We start from the raw sequence: 12,392 nt of genomic DNA on the forward strand, positions 1-12,392 counted from the left end.
CATAAAAATATAATAATAATGAAAAACTTTGAAATATTGTGAGCATTGCCCAAATGTGGCACAAAGCAAGTAAGTGTTGGAAAAATGGCGCCAATAGACTTGCTTGACCCAGGGTTCCCCCACAACTTCAGTTTGTAAAAAGCACAATGTCTGCAATGCTCAATAAAGTGCAGCGCAATAAAACAAGGTATGCCTGTAATGTTGGTTCACTGAATTGAACAGTTAAAACAGTAATTTTTTAAAAAAAATATTTTATGTATTCATTTGAGAGAGAGAGAACGAGCATGGCAGGGAGTGGGGGGACAGGCAGACTCCCGACGTGGGGCTCGATCCTAGGACCCGGAGATCATGACCTGAGAGCCAAAGACAGACACTTAACCATCTGAGCCGCCCAGGCGCCCCTAAAACAGTAACTTTCAGCTTACAACACCACGACATGTCATTTAGGCCATTTCACCACACACACACAAAAAAAAAAATGAAAAAAGGATCTAGATGGAAAACAAAAATGCCAATTCACAGTGCACACTTAAGGTCTTTGTGCTTCGCTCAGAAAAAAAAGTAAAGGGAGTAGTAATAAAATCAGGCCTGCAGCATGTGGTCAGAGGGCTTACCACACCTCTGAGAGGAAGGGGAAGTCTCCCTGAGAACGAATCTCATTTATGACAGAGGAGAGAAGAGCAGGTGCCAGGCACCGGGAGGCCACCAGCACAAGCCTCTGCCGCTGACAGCATGCTCTGGTTGCTTCTGCCCCTCACGCTTGTCTTCTCCTTCAGCCCAGGTAAATGCTGCAGCAGATTCAGGTAGCCACTCACTGACGCCCTGGTTTTGTGCTGCTTGCTCGATCTAAGTCACTTGTGCATATTGTCTGTCTGTCTCTCTGCCATCGGACGGGGTGGGGATGGGGGCCTCTCGGTTGTGCCTGAGAAACTGCCACCTCCTCTCAATTTAGCACATGAGGTGCCCTCGCTCCTTCAAAGGTCACGGCTTCACCTGTGTCTGCCTTTGAGGGAAGTCTCTGCGGGGCATGGGAGGTGAGCTGCTTCTAAGACCAGACTACTTGGGCTTTACAACCAGCATGCTGTGGTATGAAGAGTCCTGAGGTTAGGAGAGTGATTTCTCTTCCCAAATTAGCTACTATCTTGCTCTGGAACCTCAGGTAGGTTACTGATTCTGCCTGAACCTCACTATCCTTATTGAAAAGATTGAAGATATATGGCTCAGCGTACCCACAATTTCTGGGCACAGTGAAGACACTAGAATAGTCCTATTAGTTTTTGCTTACTGTGAAAAGAGACATCTCGCAATCTCTCATGCAAATCAGGGTCTAGGCAGTGCAGCAGGACTTTAGGTGCCACAGAGAAAGGAACGGCTCCCCCTGTCCGTTATACGTGGAAAACATGAAGGTATTCTGTTCCGGGCCTTGGGCTAAGTGCTGCACATGCATTATATACATAAGCCTCAGGACTGGCCTGTGAGTTTGTATTATATTGACCCCATTTTAAAATGAGGAGCCAAGATGATTTAAAGAACTTGCCCAAATTTCATTAGCTAGCAGGTGGCAAGCTCTTGTAACAGTTGCAACAGTTCTGAGAAACAGTGACAACTGACGAAGCACTGCCCTAGCACAAGAGAAAAGACAGAAGTGAGAGAGTCACCACAGATGTGGAATTAACTAGACTGACTGGCAGCAGGAGTGAGGGGAAAGGCTGGTTTTCTACTTTCTGGGGTGTATCGTGATCAAAGCAGGCAAAAACCCCCATCCTTACCGAGTTCATTTGAGCAGGGGAAACTAGATGAATAAGTGAAATGGCATATTGCACAGAAATCGATGATAACTAAGGCAAGCAGGGAAGGAGGGTATGAAGTACGGCGGAAGCGGCAGGGAAATTTCAGAGTAGCCAAAGGTGGTGAAATTGGGTGACAAAGGGGAGGGGAGGAGGGAGCAGCCATGGAGAAGGTGAGTTCAGTTTGGGACCTACTGATTTTAAGACATCAGTGTGATATCCATGAGAAGATTTCCAGAGAGCAGCTGGGAACTGAGGTCTAGGGGCTGGAGGCTTGGGAGTCATGGCACGGAACTAATAAACAAAGCTAAGGAGAAAGTGCAAGGAGGACAGAACCCTGGGCAGTATGGGTAAGGTGCAGAAAGAGGGAGAATTTGTTCATATATTCGAGAGCCACTCCCTGGCTTGGTGGCAAAGCCCCGCATCTTTGCCTCACTTTTACCTCTGACAAAACCGAACCCACCCTAAAATGAAATATTCTGAATGTGCTCAGGTTAAAATTCCCCTGTTCCTCCCCATTTCCATCGATATCTCTCGTAAATACCCTATGAAATAGACACTGTCCTTATTCCCACTTCAGGGAAGAGGAAAGAAGGCACACGACACTTAAGTAACGTGCTTCGTGTCACACAATTATGGGTTGGGGTGGCACCGTAAAAAGAAACACATGGGAATGCATTTGCAGGTGTTCTGAAGCCCAGGAGAGGAGCAATGATTGCCAAGGTTGGACATCAGGGAGCCTGGCTCCAGAGTCTGTGCTCATAATCACCTGGCTATGCTACTTAGTTTACACATAGCTATGTATTCACATGAATGTATATATAATTACAAAATGTGACACCAGGAAGAAAATCAGCAGGGTACCATGAAACAGAAAAACAAGGGGATCTCCTTTGCTTGGGGTCAGAAGTTTGAGGAAGGGAAAGAAATCTGCTGCAGCAAGGATCTGGCACAAATGAAGTCAATTTTGAAAACAAGCACGAAGGAAGATGACTCATGCCATCCAAACTTCTTTCCAGTTGGTCAGACACTGTAACTTGCTATTTTTTTAAAAAGTTAGCTGAAAAGATAAACCATATTGGGAAATAATTCCCGTAGGTATAACTGGAATCGGGCATCATCATGCCCTGGAGAAAATAAATTTCATTAGTTTCTCTGTTTTATTCTTTCTAGATGGAAACTTATCAAGCATTGACATGCATACAAATTACTAGGGAGTCTTATAATACTGATTCTGAATGCAGACAAATATTCTGCATTCATAATAAGCTCCCTGGTAACCCCAATGTTGCTCGGTGGACCACACATTGAGTAGCAAGGATCTAGATTTCACGGGATTTTAGTCATATTGGGGTTGAAGGGAGGGAGAAATAGGGACTCATTCTCTGCGTATATTTGCCAGAAGCAGATACGGGTATTCTAATGTTCAGGAGAGAAGTGGTTGCAAGCATAGGCCGAGCCAATACATGTGAATTAGCCACATGATTCTGAGGTCCTGAGTCAAAACTTTTCTGCTAAGAGATTGTATCCAATGGCTCCCTTCCTCGGGGGCAGTGTTAGCTACTTCTCTTACCAACCATCCACACCTTCCAATGTTTATTGTTGCTCACCACGGGCAAGGAGTTGTTTTGCATTTTGACATTATCCTCAAGGACAACTGTACTTCTCCACCTCTCAGAGTCGTGGTCTGTCCCATGTGACCTCCAGCCTCCCGTGCCTCTCAGCTTCCAGCCTCCCGATCCCCATCTAGCCTCAGCTGGGTCTCCCCCTACAGGCAGATTTTCTTTCTTTCTTCCATTAAGGTAAAATTCACAAAACATAAAATAATAATTGTAAAGTATGTAATTCAGTAGCATTTAGTACATTCACGGTGTTGTGCAACCACCACTTTTATCATTCCAAAACATTTTATCACCCCAAAAGAAGACTCTATGTCCATTAAGCAGTAATTTCCCATTTGCCCCTCCCCCCAAACCCCGCTCACCCCCTGCAAATACCAACTAGCTTTTTGTCTCTGTGGGTTTACCTATTCTGGACATTTCATATCAGTGAAATGGTATGATGTGTGACCTTTGTGCCTGACTGCTTTCACTTAGCATAATGTTTTTGAGGTTCCATCACATCGTATCATGTATCAGCACTTTATTTCTTCTTATTGTTCAATAATACTCCGTGTGTGTGTGTGTACCACATTTTATTTATCCACTCATCTATATAGATGAACACTTGGCTTGTTTCCACCTTTTGGCTCTTGTAAATGGTGCTGTGATGAAGATTTGTGTGCAAGTATTTGCTTGAGTACCTGTTTTCAATTCTGATCCAATTCTGGATCATACGATAATTCTAGGATTAATCTTCTGAGGAGTCACAAATAGTTTTCTACAGTGGCTGATCCAGTTTACATTCCGACCAGCAATGTATGAAGGTCTTAATTTCTCCAGCACTTATTTTCTTAATAATTATTTATCTTATTAATTCTTACCAGCACTTACTTTCTGATGATGATGATGATGATCACTCTCCTGCAGTTGGTGTTCAAAAGGTTTCTTTTCCTGTTCCAGCAATTCATTAGTTAGTTTCTAAAAGATAAAATTCATAGGCAGAAGCTTCTAGGAGTTTCCTGAGTCTAGGACATCTCATTGGTGACAAATTCCCTTCTCTAGTTTTATTCTGCTTCTCATTCTTGAGGGGGCATGGGACAATGGATCATCTTCTGTAGTTACTTCCTGCTGGATGTGGGCACCATTGTGGGAATCAGCAGAGGTGCAAAACCTCTTTCTAACTAGTCTGAGATATGTGAGTCACCGGGCTCAGCTCTGAGCTGTTCATACCCTTGTGTTACCACCATCTGTAATTGTATGGCCTCTGTATGCTTGGTCACGAACTGTACCAAACAGGTAAGTATGCAGGTCCAAAAAGTAATGAGTCGCAGGATTATTAGTGGCCGCAGGAAAGAGAGGAAATTTGTGATACTGGGTCGTGCCGTTTGATAGTCGGCCAGACTTAATCAGAAGATCCTCTTCTGGTCGAAGGTACGCAGTCAAGCCTCCTGATCAAAGATTTTTTTAATATCCACTTCTACTTCATCTGAGGTATTATCACCCCAGGTACAACATGAAGTATTAGTTATTACACAGATTCCCCCCTCCTTCTGCTAACAAGTAGTCCAGAGCTGGTCTATTATCTCACACTACATTAGCTAAGGAGTCAAGGACAATTTTTAATTTCTTGAGGGCACTGCCGGTATTTCTAGCCCATGTTTCTATCGTGCCAATTCCTGAAGGGTGGCTTCATGATATAAAACCTCCCCAAGGGGCGGTTAATGTGATGGCCAATCCAAAGCTGGCCAGAATCAGTCCCAGGGTTCTCTTTCCCCGATAAAGATTGAGTAGGATTATGTAAGGTCATCCTCACAGGACTCATGAAGCGTACAGTACATTGCCCAGTGAGCTGGACATCGTCAATGGACACGTGAGCAACAGCAAGAAGCAGGGAGATAAAAATCCCAGCTGGAGATGAGTCCCTTGGGTGCCTATGGTAGGATGATCCACAAATAAAAACATATCCTGGGGTGTGCAGGCTCAGTGAGTCTGCACTGAGTTAAACCAGTTAAGCAATTTGGGACCCCAGCTCGGGGATGCCATTGCATTCAGGAGACAAAGGTCCGCTCCACAAGGCTGTGTAACTGATTGGACCCGTGGCTGCCTTTCCAGGGGCCTGATTATATAAATAGGTACGTCTCCAGCACCCTTAGGTTTGGTCAGTCTTGTCCTTGCCTTACATTGACTTTCCCACGTCCCTCTAGTGTTGTCGCATCCCTTCACTGGACACCAATGAGCTTCACTTGGAAAGCAATCCTCAGTGACGTTGAAGGGCTGTGGATGGTTCAGGGGTACACCCACAGCAGGGCCTGGCGCTGACATGCAATTTGGGTATAGCACCCCTCTCCTCCCAGTATCATTAACAATGGGGGTAAGATTTACACACAGAATTTCTCTATGGGAATGACCCAGCCGTATAGCTATGGAAGGAGAATTTTTATTTTACTTTATTCTTAAAATTTATTTATTTATTTATTTGAGAGAGAGAGAGAGAACATGAATGGGAGGGGCAGAGGGAGAGGAAGAGAAAATCTCAAGCAGACTCCCCACTGAACACAGAGCCTGACTCTGGGCTTAATCCTACAACCCTGAGATCATGACCTGAGCCGAAACCAAGAGTCGGACGCTTAACCGACTGAACCACCCAGGCACCCCTGGAATGAGAATTTTTAAAGGAATTCGGGAGCCCATAAAAAAAACTTACATTAGTTCTTGCTTCGGCATCACATACACTAAAATCGGAATGATACAGGGAAGATGATCATGGCCCCTGAGCAAGGATGACACGCAAATCCATGAAACGTTCCCTATTTTTATGTATTAATCGAAATCAAATTTTGCATTGTAATTATGTGTTATTTCCTAAGCCCAAAATGTATGTATTAAGCATAAAACCTGTTATAACTTAAAAAAAGATTTGCCACTGCTGCATTAGAATAGAGTGGACTTCACATCTAACATTTTTTTTAAGAGCAGAAATTTTTTTTTCTCTGATTTTTACCCTTTAGAACGTATTACTTAGCAAACAGGACATCTTCAGAATAGATTCAGTAGCATTTTATTAAAGGATCTGTGTGCCAAGTACTATGCATATTTGTATGTTGGCCGGTCATCTCTAACAATTTAATGTTAAAAATTGTGTGTTTATCATACAGCCCTAAGTGGAGGTAGCCGGACCTCACTGATATGCCTTTCAGTCTCATTGAAAATTTATACCACAGCTCATATCGCTTGTTCTCTGAAATGTCTAAAGGACATGAGCTCTCAGCCATGAAGAACTTTGGCTTCTCAGAAACAGCTTGTTGCCAAGGTCAGGCTAAGAGGAGACCTGTTTACCCTTGTGGTTGCCCAGCTCATGTGAGCCGTCCCCACTTTCCCACTTAGCTAGCTCGCCTCTGCGTATGAGCTATTGACCTGAAGGTACTTAACTAGTAGTCTGTTACTAGTTAGGTACCTACACAACATATCTCCGTTGACAAGTCATTTTAACATTAATTAAGTGAAAAGAAAACTGATTATTCTTTCAGTAGTTTGGAGCCTTTGTGGTCTCAGATGTCCTGATTTCAATTCTCTTTTTTTTCAGTTGTGTGCTTGGAAACAGCATATATATATATATATGATATAATGATATATATATATATATGATATATATATATATATTTTACTGTGGTTTTCAGGATTTTTTTTTAACACAATGAAGCCTTAAAAAAAAAAAAGATGTTCACACATTCTCAATGTATGGTAAAACAGATAGAAATAGCTTCTCTGGGTCCAGAGCAGGGTCCAGAGTTCTACTCACTGGGCTAACTCTCCTAAACCAGCTCCTGATGGCACCTGAATCATCTGCACGGGGCTCTTGGAAACCACTGGTCAGGAGCATTCCTTGTTCTCATTAGCCAAATAACAGTACTTCCGTCACCACTGTCAAATTGATTTGGTCTTCATAATTTTGTATTCTGGTTTCAATCAGAATCATTCCAATTTGTATTTTATTTTCATTCCAATTTTTAAATTAATTTTTTTATTCATTCTTAATCAGGTTCATCAGTAGATGCTGTTATTCGGAAGAACTGTGATTCCAGCAAATGAGGATAACTGATGCCTTTTTTGCAGTTTTGAACAAAAGCATTTACAACTTCTAAATTATTATTTTGTAAAATTCTTACAGCCTCACCATTTCACCTCAGCACATGCTGATTTAATATTGTTTTATGTAAAAATAGTCCTTTTCCCATTGTGTCGTTAGTTCTTAAAATGCATTAAAAAATAACCAAGTTGACTTTCAGACCTTATGTAACCAGCTGTATTACAAACACATATTGGAGTGACAGTGTCCTGGAAAGACATAATGTTTCTCACATATGACTTTACTGAGGAAATAATATACCAGTTAGCATGGTCATGTCACCTTGTGCTTCAAATTGAAATTTTTAGGATCATGAAATTACAAAGTCAGATAAGGGATTTATAAGTATTTTTTTGGTAATGCCTTAGGCAGCCTTTCCAGAGTAAATTCTGGGCCCCGTTGCTGTTTATGTTTTATTGGATATATTTTGCCTTTTTCATTTTATCAATTTCCTGGAAAACCATCTTCAATAAATTTTTCCTAGTCTCTTTAGGTGTACGGTTGGTAGTCATGGGAGTGACACATAAGGGAGGCCAGAAGTTGGGTTGAGAGTGCAAGAGACTATATTGTGCTTTAATATGTCATACTTGGTAATAAGTGTATAAGTTACCAATATATGAATTGATGTTAAATATATCTCCCACTTAGGGGCGCCTAGATGGCTCAGTCTGTTAAACATCTGCCTTCAGCTCAGGTCATGTTCTCAGGGTCCTGGGGTGGAGCCCCATGTCAGGCTCCCCGCTCAGTGGGGAACCTGCTTCAGGAAAGAGCCTCCCGTAAGTCGTTCTGAATGGGCTAGATTTTTGTTTACTCTTTGGGGCGGCTCTTACCCTGGTGGGAGCTATCGGTAATAATTTTAAACAGTTTTGCTCTGTTTCTGGACACAACTTCACCAGGGTCTTTTCCAGAAGATTCTTTTAGCTCCTCCTGTTTTTCTAGAGGACTGAGGTCTCCAGGCACAGAGTGTAGCCTCCATTTGATGTCCAAAGCTCTGGCTACCCCAGAAATGACCTTTGATATGAAAGCCGACCCATTATCACTTTGTAGTGACCTTGGTAACCCAAATCAGGGAAATCCCTCTTTTTCTTTCTTTTTAATTTTTTTGAGAAAGAGAGAAATGCGAGCGGGGGGGGGGTGAGAAGGGTGAGGGGGGTGAGAGGGGTGGGCAGAGACCGAGGGAGAAGGAGAGAGAGAATCCCAAGCAGGCTCCACGCTCAGTGTGGAGCCCCATGTGGGGCTCGATCTCACGACCCGGAGATCATGACCTGAGCCGAAATCAAGAGTCGGATGCTTAACCAACAGAGCCGCCCAGGCGTCCCAGGAAATATCTCTGTTGATAAGGCCTTTGGTACTTAATTTGCCCTTTCTGTCCTACAGGGAGAGGCCTCCATCCATCCCGTGAATGTATCTACAAATACCAAGAGGTATTTGGAACCCCAGGTGCTACTGGCATAAGAGTAAAATCCACTTGCCAGTCTTCCCTGGGTGCTGCCCCCCAGTCTGAGTTGCCGTGGCTAAAGGGGGTACCAGAGGCCTGGCTTGTATATTATTTGTCTGACAGTAGACACACCGGTTTGCTATTCTTTTAATAATCTCTCTCATCCCTGGAATATTTATAATCTTTGTTAACCACAGGCATAAAGCTTCTTGGCCATAATGCGTTGCATCATGTGCACTCTTAGAAACCCCCCAGACAGTTTGCTGGGTGCCTGGACTTTCCCACTGCTCTTTGTCATCCAGTCTCCGATTATCAGGGACCACGGGGAGCCCAGCTTTGCTGCCTCCTCTGTTTCATCTCGGGAGTAGGTGGGGGTGGACTGATAAAGAGGCAAAGAAGGGATTAATGGCCTCTGCAAACTCTCCCCTGATCTAGCAGAACTTTCCATGCCTGTGTCAGCCAAACGACCTCTCGGTATTATTTCTGGAATTTCCTTTCTGGTGGCATTTACAGTGAATGCCCCCTGCCACCTGTGGTGGCTTCTGCCCTGCTTCCAGCAGCCTATGGATTTCTTTGCCATATCTGATTTCTTTGTTTCCAGCATTTGAGAACCCTCTTTCTTTCCATATGGTTCCATGAGAGTGGATTACAGAGAAGGTGTATTTAGAATCAGGGTGAATAGGTACCAGTTGATCTTGACCTGACTCTAAAGCTCTGCTTAGCACAATTATGTCTGCGTTTTGGGTGAGGAGCCTGGGGCCGGCCTCTTAGCCTCCACAAGAGTGTTCAGGGACACTCACACAACCTGCCTGTCTTGCCCATTTCCTGTGAAACTGCTGCCGCCTACAAACCAGCCTTCCTCTGCATTGGACAAGGCTCCACTTTGGACAGCTCTGGGACTCGAGTACACTTGATCCGTTACTTCTGGGCAACTGTGGGTAGTAGGTGGATCAAGATCAGGAAGTGGGGTGGCTGGGTTGAAAGTGTGGCATGGGGTCTAGCTGCATGGCCTGACATCGCAGTAGTCTGTGCCGGGATAATCACAGAGGTCCTTCGGTTTCCGATAGACCGGAGACCAGGTGTGGGGTCCAGACTATTGCGGGCTGACCTGTAGTTTTTCTCTGCCTTTTTGATCGAAAGGCATGTGGCTCAGGCAGGGAGTCCGACCATTTAGAGAAATAAGCTACCGTTCTCTTCAAGGGCCCAGCATTTGGGTTAACACCCCCATAGCCACTTCTTGTCTTTCATGTCCATATAAATCAAACGGCTTTTCAAAGCCTGGTAATGCTAAGGATGGGGCTTCCGAAAGGAGGGCTTTAAGTCTATTGAAATCTTGATCACATGCTTTATCCCACTCAAACAGGTAGGTCTCAGGTCCCCGAAGCTTATCATAAAGGGATTTCACGATTAGCCCAAAGTTAGGAACACGGATGTGGCAAAACCCAGACATTCCCCCAAATCCCCCGCAATTGCTTGCGGGTCCTTGGTGGGCCTGGCTGGCATATTGCTTTTTCTTTCTTGAGGAACACCTTGTTGCCCCCTTAGAAATAATAAGCCCCAAGCATTTTACAGTTTCCTTAGAAATTTGAGCCTTTTCTTTTGATACCTTATATCCCTTGCTAACTAGAACATTTAACATGAATATAGTATTTTTGTCAGAATATCTTGGGTGAGGCTGGCTATTGGAATACCATCCACACGTTGCATGAGAGTACTCTTTTCTAGAGTTAACTCTTAAAGCTTGTTCTGGGATTTCTCCAGAGAGAGTGGGGGAGTTTTTTAAATCCCTGAGGTAGGGGCGCCTGGGTGGCTCAGTCGGTTAAGCGTCTGCCTTCGGCTCAGGTCATGATCCCGGGGTCCTGGGATCGAGCCCCGCATCAGGCTCCTTGCTCTGCGGGAAGCCTGCTTCTCCTTCTCCCTCTCCCTCTGCTGCTCCCCCTGCTTGTGTTCCCTCTCTCTCTCTGTCAAATAAATAAATAAAATCTTTAAAAAAAAAAAAATAAATCCCTGAGGTAAACCAGTCCAGCAGTATTGTTTTCTTGGGGGGCTGACGCCTTCCCACTCAAAGGAAAATAATTCTTGGGATTCAGAATCTAGTGGGGAGCAGGAAAAGGTCTTCTTTAAATCTAACACAGTGTAATATTTACTATTACTTGGCAAATTGACTCACGGTATACAGATTGAATACTATCGGATGTACGTTAATGAGTAGCCTCATTAACAGCTGGAGGCCTTGAGCAAATCTGTTCCTTGCTCCCTGGCTTTTTAACGGGTAAGCTGGGGTATTGCATGGGGATCTGCACGGCCTGATCAACCCTTGCTCCAAGAATCTATTTATTACCCAGAAGATCCCTTTTACAGCTTCCAGTTTTAAGGGGTGTTACCTTACCCCAGGCCAATGATCAATCTGTTTTATTTTTTTTTTAAGATTTTATTTATTTGTCAGAGAGAGAGAGAGAGCACAAGCAGGGGGAGTGGCAAAGGGAGAAGCAGACTCCCCGCTGAGCAGGGAGCCCGATGCGGGGCTCCATCCCAGGACCCTGAGACCATAACCTGAGCTGAAGGCAGACGCTTAACCGACTGAGCCACCCAGGCGTCCGATCGATTTGTTTTAGTTCCACCATCACGGGTGTGGCACTGCGGGCACATCCCAGTTGTCCTGGTGCTCAGACGTCCAGGTTAAGCTGGCTTCAGACACTGGCAGACTGTGTAGTAGAGCCGTGACCTGGACACTTGGGTCTCTATCCTGTCCTGCTCCCAACTGATTACGGCTCCCAGTTTGGATAAAATGTCTCCTCCTGGAAGAGGAACAGGACATTCTGGTGCATAAAGAAAAGAGTGCTTTCGTCATGTTGACCCGATGCCACAGGTCAGAGTCTCCAGAAATCTTTTGGTTTCTCCTCTTCCCGAGACTCCTTTTATACTACATTTTGTGTTAGAAAGGCTACGCTTTTGGGTGCTCGGCACAGAGAAAGCGGCTCCAGTATTGAGCGAAAATTCAACCGACTCTCCTCCCCACTGCGAGGGTCACCAGGGCTCCTCGTGGGAAATGAGGATCTGGTCATCTGAAGCTGGCCCGGGAGCCCCACGGCCCCGTCACATCCCATCTTCGCTGAGGGGCAGCTGGGATGATTCAATTTTGCCCATCCTCCTTTTGGGGCGTGTGAGCAATTCTGTTTCCATTGCCTTTCCTGTTTACAGTAAGCACCCTGAGTGTAACCCAACTCTGTCAGCGGCCTCTTGATCCCACGGGTGGGGGAGCGGGGGGGCGGGCGGGGCGGGAACTCTCACCCACGATGTCTTCCTTCCTGACCCTGGGTTACCTCCAGGCTGATAGTCTTTCAGCCCCTTCTCTGGCTTTTGCCACCACCACAGACTTTTCTTCTGCCTTTAGGAGGATGGTTAGTAAAGCTTGGATGTCCACCCAGACTGGACTGTGC

The 12,392-nt window shown here is 44.8% G+C and overlaps 1 protein-coding gene and 1 non-coding gene across 5 annotated transcripts in view; both read left to right on the forward strand.

Moving 5' to 3' along the window:
* The first annotated feature begins 634 nt into the window (after positions 1 to 634).
* SLAMF6 (SLAM family member 6) overlaps positions 635 to 12,392 on the forward strand; it is a 31,351-nt gene continuing 19,593 nt past the window's right edge. For 3 of the 4 annotated variants that reach the window (XR_013449995.1, XM_078078456.1, XM_078078458.1), the window contains exon 1: positions 635 to 781. Coding sequence is in view for 3 of the 4 variants with exons in the window: in XM_078078456.1 (XP_077934582.1) it covers positions 733 to 781 (49 nt within the window). In the remaining variant the exon portion in view is untranslated. The remainder of the gene's footprint in view (positions 782 to 12,392) is intronic. The other variant, XM_078078457.1, reaches the window with a different exon arrangement.
* Positions 6,097 to 6,203, forward strand: LOC118521746 (U6 spliceosomal RNA). Its single transcript, XR_004910273.2, has one exon. It is a non-coding gene; the product is annotated as a U6 spliceosomal RNA (small nuclear RNA).

This window comes from Halichoerus grypus, chromosome 7 (assembly GCF_964656455.1).
Source record: "Halichoerus grypus chromosome 7, mHalGry1.hap1.1, whole genome shotgun sequence".
NCBI lineage: Eukaryota > Metazoa > Chordata > Mammalia > Carnivora > Phocidae > Halichoerus > Halichoerus grypus.